General features: G+C 35.5%; 10 protein-coding genes across 10 annotated transcripts; 5 read left to right on the top strand and 5 right to left on the bottom strand.

Moving 5' to 3' along the window:
- Positions 1-128: 128 nt before the first annotated feature.
- Positions 129-545, top strand: RO3G_06674 (uncharacterized protein; the record flags this gene model as incomplete). Its single annotated transcript, XM_067661264.1, has 2 exons — positions 129-371; positions 420-545. 2 exons carry the CDS (start codon positions 129-131, stop codon positions 543-545), a joined length of 369 nt encoding a protein of 122 aa, XP_067517365.1.
- A 279-nt stretch (positions 546-824) lies between these two features.
- Positions 825-2284, bottom strand: RO3G_06673 (uncharacterized protein; the record flags this gene model as incomplete). Its single annotated transcript, XM_067661263.1, has 8 exons — positions 825-868; positions 1030-1294; positions 1352-1491; positions 1541-1655; positions 1707-1800; positions 1847-1933; positions 1985-2057; positions 2113-2284. 8 exons carry the CDS (start codon positions 2282-2284, stop codon positions 825-827), a joined length of 990 nt encoding a protein of 329 aa, XP_067517364.1.
- A 1142-nt stretch (positions 2285-3426) lies between these two features.
- RO3G_06672 (uncharacterized protein) lies at positions 3427-4269 on the bottom strand (the record flags this gene model as incomplete). The annotated part of the gene is made up of 3 exons (XM_067661262.1): positions 3427-3578; positions 3911-3989; positions 4228-4269. The coding sequence occupies 3 exons, from the start codon at positions 4267-4269 to the stop codon at positions 3427-3429; spliced, it is 273 nt and encodes a 90-aa protein (XP_067517363.1).
- Positions 4270-7762: 3493 nt separating this feature from the next.
- Positions 7763-8945, top strand: RO3G_06671 (uncharacterized protein; the record flags this gene model as incomplete). The annotated part of the gene is made up of 2 exons (XM_067661261.1): positions 7763-8233; positions 8295-8945. The coding sequence occupies 2 exons, from the start codon at positions 7763-7765 to the stop codon at positions 8943-8945; spliced, it is 1122 nt and encodes a 373-aa protein (XP_067517362.1).
- Positions 8946-9525: 580 nt separating this feature from the next.
- RO3G_06670 (uncharacterized protein) lies at positions 9526-10455 on the bottom strand (the record flags this gene model as incomplete). Its single annotated transcript, XM_067661260.1, has 3 exons — positions 9526-9624; positions 9787-10193; positions 10242-10455. The coding sequence occupies 3 exons, from the start codon at positions 10453-10455 to the stop codon at positions 9526-9528; spliced, it is 720 nt and encodes a 239-aa protein (XP_067517361.1).
- A 523-nt stretch (positions 10456-10978) lies between these two features.
- On the bottom strand, positions 10979-12887 carry RO3G_06669 (uncharacterized protein; the record flags this gene model as incomplete). The annotated part of the gene is made up of 2 exons (XM_067661259.1): positions 10979-12664; positions 12714-12887. 2 exons carry the CDS (start codon positions 12885-12887, stop codon positions 10979-10981), a joined length of 1860 nt encoding a protein of 619 aa, XP_067517360.1.
- A 1276-nt stretch (positions 12888-14163) lies between these two features.
- On the top strand, positions 14164-15006 carry RO3G_06668 (uncharacterized protein; the record flags this gene model as incomplete). The annotated part of the gene is made up of 7 exons (XM_067661258.1): positions 14164-14208; positions 14261-14284; positions 14331-14390; positions 14443-14503; positions 14554-14713; positions 14761-14836; positions 14887-15006. 7 exons carry the CDS (start codon positions 14164-14166, stop codon positions 15004-15006), a joined length of 546 nt encoding a protein of 181 aa, XP_067517359.1.
- A 201-nt stretch (positions 15007-15207) lies between these two features.
- On the top strand, positions 15208-16747 carry RO3G_06667 (uncharacterized protein; the record flags this gene model as incomplete). Its single annotated transcript, XM_067661257.1, has 8 exons — positions 15208-15309; positions 15371-15422; positions 15468-15613; positions 15663-15747; positions 15795-16024; positions 16075-16145; positions 16198-16376; positions 16422-16747. The coding sequence occupies 8 exons, from the start codon at positions 15208-15210 to the stop codon at positions 16745-16747; spliced, it is 1191 nt and encodes a 396-aa protein (XP_067517358.1).
- Positions 16748-17391: 644 nt separating this feature from the next.
- On the top strand, positions 17392-18078 carry RO3G_06666 (uncharacterized protein; the record flags this gene model as incomplete). The annotated part of the gene is made up of 2 exons (XM_067661256.1): positions 17392-17890; positions 17936-18078. 2 exons carry the CDS (start codon positions 17392-17394, stop codon positions 18076-18078), a joined length of 642 nt encoding a protein of 213 aa, XP_067517357.1.
- A 469-nt stretch (positions 18079-18547) lies between these two features.
- Positions 18548-20086, bottom strand: RO3G_06665 (uncharacterized protein; the record flags this gene model as incomplete). The annotated part of the gene is made up of 4 exons (XM_067661255.1): positions 18548-19219; positions 19412-19682; positions 19733-19971; positions 20030-20086. The coding sequence occupies 4 exons, from the start codon at positions 20084-20086 to the stop codon at positions 18548-18550; spliced, it is 1239 nt and encodes a 412-aa protein (XP_067517356.1).
- Positions 20087-20432: the final 346 nt, after the last annotated feature.

Raw genomic sequence — 20432 nt, 5'->3', positions numbered from 1 at the left:
AAAAAGGAGAATTGCAGATGACAGAAAAGAAAAGACAAAACCAGCTGGAGACATCCTGGAAAGATATTGCACATATTGTGACTGATAACTGTGTGAATCCACAAACAAAGCGCCCATACACAGTAACCATGATTGAAAAGGCCATGCAAGATCTTCATTTAAGTGTGAATCCCAAACGCAGTACTAAATCACAAGCGTTGGATGTAATTAAGCAGTTGCAAGAAAAACAACTGTTGCCTATTCAAAGAGCACAAATGCGTATTCGAATCACATTACAGCAATCAAAGGAATCTAAAAAGTTACGTGAAACTATTTTACCTTTATTAACTTCTATCGAAGATGAAGATTCAGGATCCGGAGAGATTGAATTGGTAAGTAAACAGTACACTTTATGTATACAAGTACTTATACACAAATAGATTGCCTTGGTTGATCCTGGTAAATATCGTACAATCAATGATTTATTACAAAATGAATCAAAGGGAAAAGGACAATTAGAGATAATGAATTTAAGAGAAAAGGAAGAAGGAGATGAGAAGTTTTAAAAGATTGGTGAATTTAGAATAAAAAGATTGTCTTCATTCTTTTTAATCCATCTTAGTAACTGATTTGAGCTTGAAATGATTAATTGTTTACTTGTATTACTTGGAAATACAACATACAATTCAAATGAAGATGTGATCTATAATAAAACATTAGCTCTACTTACACAATATAGTATAATATGTACCCAGCCTAAAAGTGTTTCTTTTTCACTCTTCATATAATATAATTTTAATGGTCTTGATCTATGATGCATTCTATCATGCATGTATTGATATAATCTATATAATCTTGTCTTGGTCTCCCTCCATTAATAAATCCCCCACTAAATCAGATGTAGTAAACTGAACTTGTATCTGTGATTTATACATGAAATGGACTAGTGAAGGTATTCTTATATCTTCAACTCTATATCCATCTGCTGATAAAATATTAGATAGCAGATCTTGCTTCTCTATCAGTTCCCCACCTTTGTTTTCCACTCACTTATTTCAAAGAAATTGCTCTTGTCTGTACTGATGACCACAATCGATGTATCTTCATCAATATAACAAATATAAGCATGTAAAAACCCTTTTGAATTAAACTTGGGTAAACAAAGCGGTGTCCATGCTTCGGCAGAGTGGAAAGTTTTTGAACCATTCAACATGTTGAATAACAAGTGAAGATCGCTTGGATGTAAGCTGTGCTTTCTAGGCCTTAATAATGTCACTAATCTGCCTTTGGAGACAACAATAGCATAAAGCGAATTCTGTGTAAGCAGTGTCAGTGCCTATACACACATACAAACATCAATCAAACTATTCACCTTCACTTTGCCTTCGGTTAATATACCCCCAATCTGGTCCCTCACTGATTTATTCACTCGAAGACACTGTAAGGCACTCAACATGAAGCTGTGATCATTACTAAATAAATTCGACAAACTATCCAAGAATACTTCCGTTCCTACACAACTATTCAATATTATTATTATTAATAATAATAGTTAGATTACCTCCTAACAGTCTTCTCAGATCAAAATTGACCCTTTGCTCAAAAATTTTTGTGAGCTGCGTATTTGTCAAGACACTCAATATTTGACTGTGTAAATAAGACAGTTGATCTCGAAGCTAATAACAATTAATTTTTGTATTCAATACGCGTATATTTGCTTTACTTACTTGATTATCTGATTCACCCGTCTTTGATACACACACATAATAAAGCGGCTCTTTTAATAAAAATACAAATTTGTGTTGACCAGCATGAATAAACCTTTTTTAATGTAAGTACACATACGCACTATTGAATGCAACTTTACTTGATGGTATCATCACTATCTTGAAAAAAGGATATAATAGCTTGAACAACACCCATCAAAGATGATAATTTAGATTCATCTCCATATCTATTTGTTCGTATTATTACTGCTTCTATTTAAGCTTTATACGTTATATACCTTGTCCATACTGGTTTTCCTGAATTACTTAGAATAAAGAAATGCTTTTCATGTTGCAGCCATTCCTTTGAATCTGCTTATGAAGTTAATATATAAGGAATATAATAAGAAGTAAAAAAAAATAATACCAAGTTGCTCTGTTATTGAACTCTTTGATTCTTGCTTCTTTATTTTATTAAAGCTTTGAATGGGTTCACTGATTGAATTCAAAGAAGCTGAATCTATTTGTTCTTCTTTTTCAACAGAGTGTCCACTTTTATTACTTGAGTTATCACAAAATACAGGCTGTTGTTCTGCCATTGTCACTAATTTATAAAACGGGAATAAAAACGAAAAAAAGGAGAAAGAGAGTCCTTTAATTTAAACATCCGTCGATTTATGAACAACAAGTTTAATTTTGATGATGTATTATGTACACAAGTAAGTCTGTTGAGCAAAAAAAAAAAAAAAAAAAAAAAATTAAAGAAAAAAAAAATAAAAAAAGAAAACAAATTACTTCACGCTATGACAATACTTTATAAATAAAAAGGAGCTTTTTTTTTGTATTTGTTTTAAATAAGCATAGATAAAATTAAGATAGTTACCATTGGGAAAGGATTTCTTTTTTAGAGTAAACGGGTTTTTTTAACTTTATATTGAAAAGAATGTAAATAAACATCAATGTCAACCTTAATTTTTATTGACGCAAGTGAGTCTGGCTAAAGTTTGTTTTCATTAAGTTTGCATAAACAAATTAAAATCTGAACTTTAAATTTATATCAAAATAAACCCTCTCTTGACAAATCCATCTAGTATAGCATTTTCTATCTCTCTCTCTCTCTCTTTTTTTTTCATAGTCTTTATCAGGATGAGTAGGATGGGATCAAAGTGACCTTTAAAGGTGATCAAGATGATTATTCAAAAGCTGAATCATGTTCTAGAGAAGATGGAATGAGTATTCAGTTGAAAGCGTCTATGACTCTTGTTTCAAGTCTTTTGATATCCTACAGCTTATGGTGATTGATCCTTCCTTTCACTAGAACTCAAATTTATTCAATTCAGTTGAATGTTTGTAAATAGAGAAGGAGACTGACAGTGTTGTGAATTCTATTTTACTTGATGAATGGACTGACTCCTTGATATCAGTACAGGTGTTTTGATAATAAGAAAAAGAAATACAATAGGATGATCTTTTACAAGTGAAAAATACTGTCCTATGAAAGGCATACTAAAAAGAGATACTTGGGCTAGTTATTGACTCCTTGCTTTTTTTTTTATCATCTATTGACGATCTAGTACGTGCTATCTATTTCTGTGCGTCTAAACCTTTTTGACGGCGCTTAATAATCTCATGATATGATTCTGTTAGACACTAATAAAATGTTTTATAAAAGCTTCTAGTAAGATTTTCTTTATTTGTAATCAAACTGCATATCCAAACTATTATTCCTTAATGAAATCTTTTATTCTAACTCATCAAGCAGGAGATGAATGGAACCTTTAGCTATATTGACTGCAACAGCAAGTCTTTTGTATGATTGTAAAAACACGGGTATTAATAAAGTCCAATATTTTTTATCACTACTATACAGGAAATCATAAAAGAAATATTTTACTTTAATAAAGAGCTTACCAACACTATCTAAACCAATTGCTTGTAGTAGTGCAACCAAGAAGGGATCAGCATGATGATACATTGAATAAAGAACGCTCTTGTTAATACAATGCTATTATTTAATTGAACACATCGGCTTCTTGATTGATAAAAGTGGCTATAATTTTTATCGAGTTGAATTTGACTTTTAGCTTATTGTTACTGTTGTCATTCAAGAGGGAAAAAGATACATTTTACATCTATTGTTCTTTCCATAATATCATTAGTCAGTTTTCCATATTTATTCTTATGAACAATGCGGTCGAACTTTGCTGCTACTAATCTAGACTTACCACTAAAGAAACCTAAAGATTCACTGTCGACAGATATGATGAAAAACGCGTTCCATCTTACCCAATCCTTTTTACAATGCTATCGTGAAATAAATCCTTACTGTATCTACAAACGTAAGCTATCCAAATTAATTTTTTTTATAGAGGAAAATATCGGCTTCAAATTCGTGCCCTTTCAGATTTCATTGGTATTCTAATTCTTCAAATACTCTTTGAAGATATTTCTAGATCCTGACTGTAAGAACCACAGATATATTTATCTGTTTTCTAACTTGAGCTTACATCGATATTCGATTGTCTAATTTCAGTCTAATTACCAGCTTTTTCATTTGGATAGAGAATTTCCCAGTCAGGTTCATACTTTTTTTTTTTTTTTTTTTTTCAAACCAGACAATTATTCTCATCAACTTTTCATCTTTTTGCCTAGACTAAGAAACTCATGGCTTTTGTTGAGTAAAACATTGTAGGATGCACAAACGACTTGTATAAATAAATCAGAAACATAAAGGTGGATTATTTTCATTTTATTATTGATTTATGACTTATCTGCTACAGACGCTTTCAACTGAATACTCATTCCATCTTCTCTAGAACATGATTCAGCTTTTGAATAATCATCTTGATCACCTTTAAAGGTCACTTTGATCCCATCCTACTCATCCTGATAAAGACTATGAAAAAAAAGAGAGAGAGAGAGAGAGAGATAGAAAATGCTATACTAGATGGATTTGTCAAGAGAGGGTTTATTTTGATATAACTTTAGGCAAATTGGCATCGTATTTTTTTGAACCCAGTCCGTTTTTACAAAACCTGTACACTGGGGGGGGGCATAAGATGACTGTAGTTGGGGCAAGTACCCGTGTTAAAAAGAAGACTAAACCTTGAATGGAATCAGTAAGACTTTTAATGTAAAGCAGTGAATATTTTATATGAAGATGATCAAAAATCACAGAAAAAATGAGACTAATCCTTTTACATTCATTTTCTTTTGTTTCATGATTTAAATAGGGCAGCCTGAGATGTCGTCAGATTTGAATGACCTGTACAGGTCATACTCTCTATTCCATTTTTTTTTAAACAACCCCATTACACATGCACGCATTTTTTATGATCTCACTGCGACATGAATCAAACAGTCTGTTGAAAAGAGTACGAGGTGCCGAAGCTTTAAAAGGGAATTTGGGAGCCACAAAGTTAGGATTGAGGCACATGGGATTGTGGCACTGGGCTACACAGAATTTTCTTACTCTTCCATCTTGAACATTCTGCAAATAAGACAAAAAAAACTTTGCAGCACTCTGGTTTCTTTTATTAGAAGGCATCTCCTTCAATTGTCAGTTTGATGACAAAACAAACTGCATAAAGTAAATAATCCTGTTGTGATACCAACATTCCCATCTAATATGAAGGGACGGAAACGTGGCCGGTAATAGAACTCAGAATTACATTTTCACTGTTCATCCAAAAGCAAAGGAAAACGTGTGTTCTGTCCAGGCTCGGCTTTCGAGCTGCATTTTCCTTATTTAGCGTGAAAGCCTCGCTGTATTTTAAAAATAAACTTCGGCGTATGCTTCCTTTCTTTAGACGGCATCTACCTCTTTCCTTCAATTCCCTTTTTTATTTGTTACATTGTCACTCGCAAAAAAAAAGGAGGGCTCATCTCAAGAATAACCGAGCCAAATTTGTTCTTTTTACAAAAAAAAACATCAACAGATTTTAATTTATCTCATAATTTTTTTTTTCTATTGGCTCGTACATGATAGGCCTGCTTTTTTTTTCGATATCTTGCAGAGAACATGTAGAAAGAGAACATGTTACACTCATCCAAAGCGCTGTGTATGTATGTCTTTGACGTAAGTTAAGGAGCGTTTTTTTTTTTTTTTTTTTTTTTTTGAAAGAAACTTTGACTAGATATGGACAGACAAAGAAAAATTGGATTCATTAAAAAAGTCTGTGCTTCCGAATATAGAATAGATTATTTCCACGAGAAAATAAAAAAGAAAAATTAACAATTAATTTGAAAAGAGATTTACATGTTACTATTGTCACTTTTATGTTAGTGAGAGTGTTATTTTTCATGACTGATTTTTTTGAATCGACTGCTTTCATACAAGGAATAGGAACTGTGTTGCTGAATGAAACAGAAGACGATGATCTATGACGTGTGAAGACTTTATAAAGAAAGACCTTTTAATAAATTATAGGCATTTTAGACTTCATTATTGTTTATTAAATCAATTACTTTATACTCCTCTTTAGCAAAAAAAAAAAAAATGGATGCGCTTCCAGTCTAAAGATAGATTTCTGTTGATGATGAATCTAAAAAGAAGAGATGACAATCAGATGCATCACACGGTTCAAGATGACTTGTTTGTGTGTTGTTGAGATAAGGTATGAGAAAAGAGGGATCAACCCTACGATTTGTATTCTAAAGGGTTGCTCTTGGCTAATCAAGCGTTCAGAAGCTAGAAGATGTATATGCTACCAGTCAGTATTTTTAAGCTTTGTGGTTATCGTCATGTTGCTGCTGGTTAAAGACTGTTTGCTAAACAAAAGAATCAAGTTTATGTCGTCATCTCTTTCAAAGAAATATGAAACACAGAGAATGATGTTATGTAATCTTACTGTTTTCAGTCAGTTATCCTATTGGATGATCAAACTATCTCTGAAGAATACATCTTCTTTGTTTTCTGATGCAATCAAGAGAAATCCTTGCTAGAACACCATCGTCTTGTGCCAAACAATGCGTTTTTATCTGAATCGCATTTAAAGTTGAAACTCTTGTGCTAATACTTGCTTTTATGTTGGAGCTATTGGAATATCATGCTCTTTAAGCATCAGATCACAGGGTGTACTGATCAGGTTTTTTTTTTTTTAAAAAAAAAAAATAGTAAGCCCAAAAAGAGAGGTTCTTTCTGTCCCAAATCTGAAACTAAAAACAGAAGGTAGCATCTTGAGCTCGTCTCACTCTATCACGTCTGTTTTGTTCTGTCATCTTTCATACCTTATCTCACTACTGCTGCTTGTTTGTTTATACTGACTTGAATAGCACTTTTAAAAAAGATAACACAAAGCGCAGGACTGACTCGAAAAAAAAAAAATTAAAGAGGGGACATGGGATAGTTCAAGATGAATAAAAAAAATGAAACAAGACTTTTTATCAAACGAAAAGAGAAGGACGCTTATGATCTCGTTCTTTCTGACGACATTGAACGAAAGGGTCACTGAACCGACTTGATGTCTGAGGTTGAATAGGAGGATAACCGCAGTGCTCATCAAGGTACAATTAATGTAAAAACGGGGCTTGGTAACTCAAAAAAAAAAAAGGGAAAAACAAGTTGAGTGGTTATTTTTCCTTAAATTTTAAAAGAATGATGAATGAGGAAGGAGGGATTTTGTTTATAGGGGATTCAAAGATGAGAGAGAGAGAGAGAGAGAGAGAGACAACATCTTTTTTGTTAATCAATTTAATAAAGGTCCTAAAATGATTTAACCAATAAAGTAGATCTTACAGAAAAAAAGAGAGGGAGTCAAGTAATAATGTGCTACAAGAAAAAATTGATTATAATTTTTTTATATATCTTCCACTCGCGGAGCCACGATTCAAAAAAAGGATCAGAGTTGTTTGTGCTATTGGACATAAGCCACGACTGTACTTTATTTTGAGGCATTTTTCTTGTGGCCCAATTCTAATGAAATCCACTAAATTTGGTATATAATCTACATGAGATATAAAAATATCACTCTTTCTTTCACTCTTTTTTTTTTATACCAACCATGACATCTTATTCTGCCAATATCCACAGATTATCACCTGGTGATATCTGGTTACCTGATAATAGAGCATCACCTATGATCATTCATGATTTAGCCAAACAAAAGATAATGACACCCACCACTTGTCTGAATCTTACTTCGACCGCATCCAGCATCACCTCTTCTTATTCTTCTGCTTCTTCTGTGAATTCAATACCATCGATCCACAACACCTGTTCAAATCAAACCAATCACAGCACGACCACCAAACGTCATCGAGCTCACACTGCGAGTTTAAAAGAATACGGTGAATGTTACAGACGACTGGGTCAAGGGACGACTGCGGTCGTGATGGTCGTTCGTCAACTGGGAGAGGATGGTAGATCAGAAAAGTTGTATGCCATCAAACAGTTTAGAAAGAAGAGAAAACAAGAAAGTGAGAAGGAGTACATGAAGAAGTTGACGAGTGAATTTTGTATCTCTTCTACTTTTTCACATCCAAACGTGGTTGAAACAATTGATTTAGTATTGGATGACAGAAAACGATATTGTACGGTGATGGAATATGTAAGTGTACAAGATGACCTTATTTGATCAAAGTGATTAAAAAAAAATTTTTTTTAAATAGTGTCCTGGTGGTGATTTATTTACTTGTATCATGACCGAACGTATGTCAGAGATCGAAAAGTTGTGCTGTTTCAAACAGATGCTTCAGGGTTTGGCCTATCTTCATTCGGTTGGTGTGGCTCACCGTGATTTGAAGCCAGAGAATTTGTTGCTGACGATGGATGGCAAATTAAAGATCACTGACTTTGGCGTGTCTGACGTTTTCCGTTTCCCATGGGAATCGAAAGGTCGTCCGAGTCATGGTTTAGTCGGTTCTGAACCTTATATTGCTCCTGAGGCATTCGAAAAGGGTGATTATTGGGGATCTATTTCCGATGTTTGGTCGGCAGGTATCGTATTTTACTGTATCTGTCTTGGTGGTCTTGCTTGGCATGTTGCTAAAAAGAGCGATCCGTCTTATGCAAGCTATCTTGGATCACTGGAACAAAGCAAACTTTATGAACTCTTTCGTCCACTCGGGTCCAATGAACGTCGTGTTCTTTATCGCATGTTGGATCCCAATCCATCCAATCGTATCACTTCTTCAGAGTTATTAACAGATGACTGGGTGAAATCGATCGCTGTTTGTCAAGATTCGATAGACAGTTCAGGTCGAGTTCATAAACATACAGAAGGTATTCAACCTGTCTGTAGTCTATCCAGTAAAAAATAATATGTTCTTTTCTTTATTGTACTTTATGCATACCCCCCTCCTCCTCCCTTATTTTATATTATCATGTTTATATGTTGTATATATCATATGCTTATCATACTCCATTCCCTCTCTCTCTCTCTCTCTCTTTCTCTGTTTACAATCCTTTATGAACAAGAAAGGAAAAAAAAAAATAATAATAATGAACTTATGTACATAATAAAACTTCATTTAATCTTTTTTACGTAATTCTTCTGCTTTTCTTGGTACAGCATCCCAATCGGTCACCCTAAAGTCTTCAATGGATCCCTTTTGAGGTTCTATGGGTGAAAAGTCTTGATGGCCTATACTTGAATTGGCTGACAAGTTTTCTTGTATTCTTTTCTTTGCATCCTCTGATGATACATCACCATAGTTTGTATTCTTTGGTGTTTGTGTCTCTGGACCTTCATTCACCAAATTAGGTTGTTGATTTAATCTATCCAAATTTTGTTTTCCGGGATCCATCGTTTTTTACTAGCAAGACAAATAAAAAAAATAAAAAATAAAAAATAGACTTCTTTTATACTAACACTACTCTCATCATGACAAACACATTAAATCACTCAACATCGGTCCTAAGCTGAGTCTTGGTTTCAAAAGGCATCTTGACAGGCCTCATGACAGTGACTTCACCGACCTGTCTTTCATCATTCACATGCTAAAAATAAAAAAGCAGTCCAATTCAAACCAAAACGATGAATGTGTTTAGAAAAGTGGTTTATTATTTGAATCAAATGAAAGCTTCAGATTGTTTCTTTAAAATCATCCTTTCAATCTCACCATCCTTCTTTTCAACCAAAAGAGCCTTTAACCACTTTACTTCACGTTCCAGTTCATGCACACGGATTTCAAAAGCCCTTGCTTTCTCTGTCATTTCCGTCGCTGTCTGTTGAAGGGCTTGTTCTCTCATCTTTTTCTTCACACGGAAGCGTGCACTTGCGGCCGTGTTACGTCGTCGTTTGTCTTCTTTGCTTAAACTCGACTTCTTCTTTGGTTCTTCTGGACCGATCCATCCTTCCTCCTCTTGTCCTCTCGGTTCTTCATCGTAAATAGGAATCGGTGGATTGATGATGGCCTGAAAGAGATCGTGTGCATGTTCGGGAAGGAGACCATTGGGTGGGGTTGGATTGGGTGAATCGAAACCGTTGGGCGGTGAGATGTTGGGAGAGTAATAACCATTGGGTGGAGTACAAGTAGGAGAGTTATCATAGAACCTTGAGATGGCATCTGATCAGAAGCGTTAGATTACCCTTTGGGTGTGTCTCAGCTGCTTACCTGAAGAGAGGATGGTAGGATCATGAGGATCGACAAGAGAGGCTAATTTAATATTTAATAGTGACCGAATGTCATGTTGTACGGATGGCCTTTTATAATCCACTATTTCTGATTTATGACAATTGGGTTCGTCATCAAACGTAAATTGGACATTGGCAAAGATATCAAGTTCATTCTGAAGCTCTGCTTCGGATAGAACATGAGAAGTATCCATGATTTGGTTTAAAGAATCAATCATGGATTGACGAGAATTTATAACTAATAAATCATCCTTTATTAGTATTTTCTTTATTCATTCATCCTCTTTTACTTTACTGTTATCAGTCATTCGATAAAGAAAGAAAATATAAAAAAAATAAAAAAAAAAAAAAAGATTGACTGAGAAGGAGAAAGAGATGTTACACGACCAGAATATCATTGTCATGCGTAATACAAACCAAAAGATAAAAAGAGGTTCCTTTTTTTTAAAAAAAAAAAAGATGAGGATAAAAGCATGGCTTTATTTAAAAGATCATGCTATAAAAAAAAGGTAAAAGAAGAAGAAGAGGTGGTGTTGGTGAGAGGGAGAGAGAGAGTGTGTGTGGGGGGGGGAAAGAGGGGGGGAATACAGTCAACAAAGGAACATTGGATAAATGTCGCAATTTAGTAAAAGAAGACGTTTTAAATCACGCAATCGATATCATTTTTCAGTGGATTTATCGGAATTTAAAATAGACTGGGAAAGAGAGTGGCAAGCATCAGACACCATAATCCCATATTTTGACGTCTCCATCATCAGAAGCAGATATAATTTTAGTATCACTCAGTGCAACAGCAGTCACCGGTCCACTGTGTCCTTCTAATGCGTGCATACACCGACCGTTCGCTAAATCCCATACACGAACGGTACTATCGTGAGATCCTGATACAATCCTGAGTGTATCATAAGCTAAACTCCAAACACCTTCAACATGACCAAACAAGGTACGAATACAATTACCAGTTGTCATATCCCACACTTTCACTGTATTATCTAATGATCCAGAGATAATAATCGGATTATCTGTCACTGTATTTGAACTCTTTTGTTCTGTTGTCGTCCTCTTTCTCTTTTCTTTATCAATCGCACATCCCGGTTGATCATAATCATTCCTCGAACTACTTAAATCCAAAGGTGCTTCTTGTTCAGTTAGCGTGTGGGAAAATCCTTTAGGACTCGGAAGTGCAATCTGAACTTGTCCAACATGTCCATTATAAACACAAAGACAACCCTTAGTCTTCAAATCCCATAAACGAATCGTTGAATCATCACTAGCAGATATCAGCATCGTATCATCTTGACAGAACCTAACAGAATTCACCCACTCTGTATGTCCAGTCAGGCTATAGCATTCACCTGCTGAAAAGTTCCAGATACGAATACTGTGATCTGTTGAACCACTTGCCAACAACCTCGAATTGAACTGTAAGCTCAAGATACCACCCGTATGTCCCTCGAGTGTACGAATGCATTTGCCTGATTGCCAGTTCCAAATCTTTAATGTGTGATCCATGGATCCTGTCACAAGCTTAGCCTCATCAAACTGAAGCGCTCGTACACAGCGTGTGTGTCCAGTAAGGGTCCGGATGAGTTCACAGGTCTCCAGGTTCCAGATACGGACCGTTTTATCATAAGATCCAGTCATCACTATATTACTGCCGTCGCAAAATTGAACACACATCACACCATCCGTGTGGCCATTCAACACTCTGGATTGATATCGATTGTTTCTCCAGTTACGCTCTACTCTCAAACGTTCAGAATACACTTCCTTCCATGGTCTGCGTCGAATGATCGGTTCTGCTGCTGTCACCATCACTTCATCTTTTTCTTGAACAGGTTCACAATCTACTTGCTTTGTCGAACGATCTCCTTCTTCATCTCCACCGGCTTTCATTTTCTTTCCGCTTTCCAGACGAACACTGTTCTCACTGATACTGCTGCTACTGTTGTGATTCATACTGGATCCACAAGCTATACGAAGTGGTTCATCACTAGGTTCAATCGTTCTCTTCATCGGCACCTTCTTCTTCACATTCAACAAAGGTAAACCCCATCCGCACTTTGTACACTTTTTATCAATGTGCTGTTCACACATACGATGCCAGACCGCTTCATCATCAGCCACCTCTTTCCATGTGTGAGATACCTGGGCTGCTGTACAAAGTGATTTGGCGTCAAGGTAGGAAAAGATTTTGAGAGTGATTTCGTGTGGTAAGATGGCCATGAAGTCAATTCGCACCAGGGGTTTGATGGCATTATATAAAAACGAAAGTTGAGGCATACAACAAGTCGATAAAAGGCCACGAAGGATCAGAAGACGTTGATCGGGTGGTGCGGCAGAAAAGATGGACCAGATATGTGTGACGGCAGCCTTGTCCTCTGTTGGAAGGACGTCCAGTTGCTAGATAGGAATGTGAGATTAGCTTATAAAGTTGTTCAGTACTAGTTACTCTTTGTGTTTGTTGAAAGTCTATTGAATCAGGTTGTCGTCGTTTGATTAAATCAGGTCTATGTCTGTAACATAATTTTTTTGCATTCGTAAGTTGATCAGGTACATGTCGAGATAAAAACTCTTTGACTGGTACTTTTTCTTTCATGTCTTCACCATGTTCTTTATCGACCATTTCTTTCTCGTTCAAAAAAAAAAAAAAAAAAAGAAGGAAAAGAAAAGGAAAAAAAAAAAGTCCAATTCTAAATTTGGTAACAAATTGAATCCCAGACAGAGAGCGACGGGTATAAATGATGAATATTACATAAACAAGATAAATGAGCTTTCGAGAAAACCATTTCATTTGATATGATTCAATTGGGTACAGCACAAGTAAGCCGAAAGCATTGAGGATTAAGATAGATGATCTGAGATGCCTGTGCAAAGTTCAATAACTAATGTATCACAAGTGCACTATGCGTTATCTGATTCATGTCACTCACAATTAACATTTTCATACCATCGTCCGAATCATAGCATCCTACTCATAGCTCTTGCCATCTGTCTTCTTTTCACAGCAAGTCAATTTGAAATGTTTTTCTTCTTTCATGGTCCCCCCCCCCCCTCTTGATCTCAGTAGACATCAGAACAGTGTCCTTTTTTTAATCCATGTTACTACAAAGGTTGGTTTGTAGTCACCGTCTGGCTTACAAGAATGTTTATGATCACTTTAAAAAAAGAATATCAGACTAAAATTCAGGGAGAGAAAAACATCCTATCTTGTACAGACATGGAAAAACTCTGGCTACTTTTCGCCTCGTCTTCTCTCTCTCTCTCTCTCTCTTTTACACTGGTTTCTCTCTGATCTGTTAGACATCAATCAATCATAGAGAATAAGTCATTCTAATCCCCAGCAGTGATAAACTTGCTACCATTCGCTTTCATTTACTCAAGCGAAAGAGCAGGGTGAGTTTGATGAACCGAAAAGAGCGCTTGTTAGAATTCATGTACGTAAAATGAAGGAAAGGTTCTATTTTCCAAAAGAAAAAGAAAGGGATACGAGTCTGATGTGGCTTGTATATCCAACATGATGTATAGAGAGAGAGCGATGAAGGTAAAACAAGTCAAGGTTGTTGTCCATATCCTTGCCAAACAGATTAAATGTTGTTGGTATACGTCTTCCCCATGGCAATTCAATAAAGAATGTAAACTAAAAAAGAGAGTGATGTTTTTTTTTAGAGCTGTGTGTATGGTTCAATAACGTAATCTTAAACATTTACAACTATTGAATCATTCTATCCATAAAGAAGATTCGCTCGTCATTTTGAATTTTTAATGTTTACTAAATATAGCAATTTACAACAGAGTCAACATGACGTCAAATAAAATATATAAAGGCCATCAATGCAAATTGAACAACCCCCTTCCCTTCAAACTTTCTTCTTCTTTTTTTTTAACACGAATTAACAACCATGGCACTTTATTATGGAATTGTATTTGGTATCTTGACCATTGAGGTAAACATTATTTATACATGAAAGAGAGTGAATGACACGTATGATTGAATAGATTGTTCTCTTCTTTTTATTAATGGTAAATAGTATTGATTTACTTGTAGAAACTAAACATTCCATCATAGTTACCTATCTCTACACGATGGAAGAAACCTGTTTTTAGATGGTTAGCTACCTCACCTACGGTAATGTCATGAATGCTATGTGATATTCATCTCACTGACGTGTTATCAACAGATTGCTCAAGCAACCTATATACTAAAGATCGTATTTGGATTTATATTTGTTCTCTTTGTTGGTAAAATAAAACGGAATGAATCGATTCGATTGTATATTAATGACCGACAGATGCTGTCAATACCCTTCGAGCATTTTATGAAGTCGTTCATGATGATGACAACGTGACACCTGGTACATCTGATTTTAGAGCCCAAGTCAATCAAGCAGCAAAGAAATTTTATGCTCAAAGAAATCTGTATCTCACTGGTTTCACTATGCTTCTATTACTGTAAAATGGAACGAATGGAAAAGAAGGTGAACTGACGTTATTGATAGGATCTTGAATACAATCAAGGATATGAATCTTGAATACATTCGACTTGAAGATGAAACCCTTGAATTAAGGGCGGCTGTAAGTTTGAATCGTTGACAAGTAAAATGGATGAATAATGATTACAATAGCTTTCGAGTGATCCTGAAGTGAAGCAAGCCGTTCGAGAGATGGACACGGCTCCTATCAAGGATACAGTCACTAAGCTTGAACCAGTAGAGCAACCCAATGAAAACAAAAAGGACATTTAATAAACATAAATCGTTGAACCCGTTTTTCCCTTTTAAACAACGTCATACACCGTAACACATGCTTTCAAGACTCATTTATAGATTATTTTATCCTTTTTAGGAACAAACTTCATCTTTCTGTTCCTTTTAAAAAAACGCGTCTTGACACACCCCTTTTTTTCCTTTTTCTTTTTTTTTTTTTTTTTTTTTAAATCATTCAGAATGGACGCAGATATCGTGAGAACAGACCAAGCATCTTTTGAAGCTAAACATGATGATATCGAACAACATATCGAGAAAGGTGATAAGGAGCAATTGATGAGAGTAAGACAGTCCTATTATCCGTTGAAAAAAGAAAAGAATGTCTTACTTTTTTTTATTCTAGAGTTTCACTCAAATCATCGATCAAAGTACTTCACCTGAACATGTGATTGGTCGTAAGTGAAGCGAGCAGGACAGGATGAATTCTAATCTGTTTCTAGAAGACGGTATTCATGCTCCTACGACAAAGGCACCCAGACACTGGTATCGACGTAAACTGACAGGTTGGATTCATTCTCATCTTGTGCCTGAAGGGTTCAAGAAGGCCGTAGAAAAAAAATATGGTAATTTTGTTGTCATCCGTTCGGTAAGTCACCCTATTGAGTCATGGGCTGAGAAAGAATAACAGAGGTTAGACGGGTGAATATCATTATGAAGAAATGCCGATTTATACACGTATCGGAATGCATTTACTTTTTGGTGGTTATTACCGAGGAAAAGGTACGACGGATGCCGAATGTGTTGTTGGTTGCTGATATGTTTGGTAGTTGTGAGTAGTAATCTGATGCATGAACTCTTCTTGAAGGAAAGTTTACGTCAGGGCATCTATTTTAATAAGCCTGAATCAGTCAGACAAATACCCAGTTTTATTGAACACTATAATATCGACATGGAAGAATACGTTATGTCTAATGTCGATGAATACCACACATTTAATGAATTCTTTACAAGAGCCATCCTGCCTGAAAAGAGACCGATTGCTGACCCTGAAGATGAGGTATTTTTTTTTCATTGTTTGTGTTACAAGCTAAATGTATTTTGTTTTAGAATAGGATTGTTTCATCTGCAGACTGTAGATTGAACGTATTTAATTCGATTACTACTGCTACTCAGCTCTGGTAAATACATACGGATGACATCCATCGTATTCCTTTTCTTAATGTAATATAGGGTAAAGGGCAGAGATTTTAATTTGATTAATCTTTTGCAAAACCGTGAATTAGCCGAAGAATTAGATGGTGGTTCACTTGCTATTTTCCGTTTAGCACCTCAAGATTATCACCGCTTTCATATTCCTACCAGTGGAACCATTGTCTCTATTGAATCAATTCAAGGAACCTATTACACTGGTAAGTTAGCAACATACAAATCATACATACTCACCTTGTACACAGTCAATCCTTGTGTTGTCAATGAGGATTTGGATGTATTCACTGATAACCATCGTTGTATTGTCACTGTTCAAAGCCCCTTGGGTTTTAAGTATGCCGTTGTCTGTATTGGTGCACTCTTGGTGGGCTCCATCGTGTTTACAAACGCAGAAGAAGGCAAGACGCTTGAAAAAGGACAGGAAATGGGCTACTTTCAATATGGTGGCTCGACTGTCATCACCGTCTTTCCCAAAGACCTTGTTGAATGGGATGAAGACCTCTTGTCAAATTCAAACAAATCAGTTGAAACACTTGTTAACATGGGTGAAAGTATGGGTCGCTTTGTTTAACCTGTCTTTGTTCCTTTTTGTTTTATGCAAAAAAAAAATAAAATAAAATAAATTTGACCCTTCTTTCTTTGTGTGACGTGGTCATTTTTATTCATTTCATTCCTATTTTTTTTTTTTACACTTTTTCTTTTGTTCCTAAAACAGCAAAATAAAAGGAAAAGAGAACTTCAAGTTCACTTGAGTAAGTAGTACAAGATATCATTCACTTGTTTAATAAACTTCTTTTTTTTATAGTTTCTTTTATATACGCATTCACACCTATTTCAATGGTACTTTGAAAGCAAAACAATTCTTTTTTTAAAAAAAAGCATATAAATCTCCAACATATTTTAAAATAGAATGAACTTTCACAAGAAATAAAGATTATTTGTCAAAACAGCTTAATCAAAGGAAGTGCAAAAGCAGCCGATGGACATCCTTGGAGGAATTGGAAAGTGAAAGTGGTTGCTGTGGATAATTATCGAGAGAGAAAAGGAAAGTTATCTTATTTGTTAGATCGTGTTGAGTATGTACTTCACCCAACCTTTGAAAACCCTGTGAGAAGTAAGTGAAAACACACAGAGGACTTTAAACTTATTCTGTGGATGATAGCCTCTTTTAAGGAACCTTATTTATTACAAGAGAAAGGATGGGGTGAGTTTGATATGCGTGTGGTCTTGTACTTTAAAAATGACTGGGCAGAACCACAAAATATCTTTTTTGACCTCCATTTCCGTGAACCTACTTATACCATTTTGCATAAAGTCACATTCTATCATCCACCTCTTCCACTCGCTAGATTAATCACCCATGAATTTCCTCCTAGCGATGTTGAAATAGCACCCAGAAAACGAAAGATGAGTCCCTCTCTATCGAATATCACAACCACCAAAAAGGCAAGAACACCACCGTCAATCATAGATGATAATTCAAGTGAATCCAATGGGCAGGACACCATCGTGGATCATGTTTATGATGAAAAGGATGTAGACACAATTGATGCTATTCATTCTGCAGCAATAGACGAACATACTAGAAAAGCATGGGGATTACCAGATAATATAGACATTTGTAAGCTAGCAAAAAGATTGACTACCTTGACAAGTGAACAAACAGAAGAAGTAGAATTCATGATTAAAAACCATATTCTGGATGAAAATGAAGGTAAGCCTTTAAATTTTCTTTATGATAACTAAAACAACTTGGCAGATGAATTCGTAATCGATCTTTATTCACTTGGACCAGACTTGCTGACTCAACTATGGGAATTTACAGAAAAGAAATCAAAATCATCCGTCATCTTGTCCCCTTTCTCTCTTGTTCAAGCAAATACTGCATTCATTGATGATTAAAAACAAATTTACTTTTTTTTATTTTTTTGTAAATATCTCTATTATAAGCCAACACGAAATAAAACTTGTTTTCCCTTTTTGTTTTTCTTTTTTAGTCTATTGTCTTGTGATTCTTCACTATCTGTGTTCACTGCAGAAGAGGATGATTCACCCCATGTCCGTTGATCATCATTCTTCTTTAATAGGGCATTGATGTCCGCTCTCCTGGAAGAATGTAGATTGGATGTGGGTAATGCGGGGAAAAGGGACTGTAGGTCTTGTTCTGAAGCAGTACGTGAACTGGTCGTTGAGCTCCAGGGTGAAGACTTTTTCGCAAGTGGTGGGAATGCACCCGCACCTTGAGCAGCTAATGCAACCTTATCCCACACACCTCCTCTACTGTGGGTCGGTTTCTTTGGATTGACAACAAGTACTTGAGGTTGTTGAGAGGCATTCTGATCAATGTGTAAATAGATAGTTTTAGACCTATTCAAATACTTACTGGATTCTTTTTATGATTCCAAGCACGTTCCATATCTATCTTTTGCGCATCGTTGCTTATCAAATCTTTGGTTTGATCAAATACCTTTTGCGCAATCACATTGTTTTTATCACACAGTTTATGTACTGACTTTACAAATGTTTCACTGTTCATTGACATCTCCACTGTATATTGCTTTATATATTGTCTAAATTTAATCATCTTGTCCAAATTTTTAAACATGTCTGCAATGCGATCGAATGCAGCTGCTTGACGTGAGATGATACCCGGCTGGGCATTACTACTACTACTACTGCTAGATTCAGCGATAACATTGGGGGAAGAGCGCCCTTCGTTACCCAAGCTGGGCCACTCTTCTTGTCCATTTCTTTTTATTTGAAGAGATGCCATCTGATTCACTAACAGTGGTACTGACGATGAACTACCGTTGATAACTGGGAAATCTTCTGCTGTCAATCTTACTTGGCTATTATTATTTCTTTGCTGCTGCTGCTGCTGTTGCTGTTGTTGCTGTCTTTGGTCTCTGTTACTACCAGAATAATTCAAGTTGACATCTACACGAGCTTGCTTTGCTCTTTGTTGACGTGATAAAGAGGACCCATGTTCATCTATCTTGGAATATTTACACATAAGCCTCTTTTCCTCTACTTCATCCAATTTCTATCATGTTATACCTCATGTGCTTTCAAGTCAATATCCGTAGCAAAAACCACAAACTTGTTGTTTAAACACTCTTGATACATACAAAGATAGTGTTCTTTTTCAAAATGTTTCTCCTATCAGGTTAAAGAGTAAGTATATTTTATGCTTTTTTTTAAAAAAAAAAAAAAAAAAAAAAAAAAAAAGACTTACAAGACTATCATAATTGGCATAATATTGATGTTGAATACCTTGTCTTACGCAAATATGACATTGTTCATGCTTACTGCGACAATGCTCAAACAATTCATCTGAACCATAAAATCTCGTTTTACAAAATACACATTCAGGATGTCCAGTGAATCCAGTCTCGTCATTTTGAATGAACGAGGAATCTCCTTCACGATGATGTTTTTGTAACTGAGGATAAGTATACATTGTATGTTCATGTGAAAAGATTTTCTTATTACGGAGACAAAGATCACTAATAGCATTTGATTAGTTCATGCTCTTTTTCTCTGTCAAAGACCTTACCAAAGTTGTTTCTTATGAATTTCTTTGACATGTTTTTTCAACTCACTGCGGTTATCAAATGACTCTTCACAATGTTCGTCAGGACAAGTGAATTTGAGAATACGTTCTGTATCCAAATACATTTCTTCTGTTTCGAATCTAATACCAAGCTTTTTATCATAAAAAGGTGTATCGTCACGTTTATAGTCTTCAAAAGACTTTTCACTGTCGTTGGTAAAAACAACTCTTTTGGCTTCCACCTACATTTTTTTTTTTTCTTTTCGTTTAACAAAAACAATGGACAAACTTGGTTTTTACCTTGCAGTAAGCACAATTCTTGGTTTGGTAAAGAGCTCTTAATCGAAGTGTACACATGTGACAAGTACGATGATCACAGGGTGCAACTGCATAATAGTCAATAGGTTCTGTGCAAATAAAGCAAATATCTTCTTCCTCATCTTCTTCCTCTTTTGATCTTTTATTCTTTGACTCTTCCTTCTTTTTCTCGGTGGCTTTTGATTTATTTACGCGTGGCCTATGTCGACGTTGACGTCTCTTTTTATTATCGCTTTCATTGATAGGTGCTTGAGGAGAAGAGGTTTCCATGATAAAGATAATGATTATAAGGAAAAAAAAGGCCTTGATGAACCGCAGTAAAGTTTTTTGGAATTGAGCACAAAAGGGAACATCGTAATTTAAACTCAGATGGTAGTTTGCCTTA

The sequence above is a fragment of the Rhizopus delemar genome, genomic scaffold (assembly GCF_000149305.1).
Source record: "Rhizopus delemar RA 99-880 supercont3.4 genomic scaffold, whole genome shotgun sequence".
NCBI lineage: Eukaryota > Fungi > Mucoromycota > Mucoromycetes > Mucorales > Rhizopodaceae > Rhizopus > Rhizopus delemar.
The sequence above is the reverse complement of the archived record's forward strand: the minus strand, read 5'-3'. Positions and strand labels throughout refer to the sequence as shown.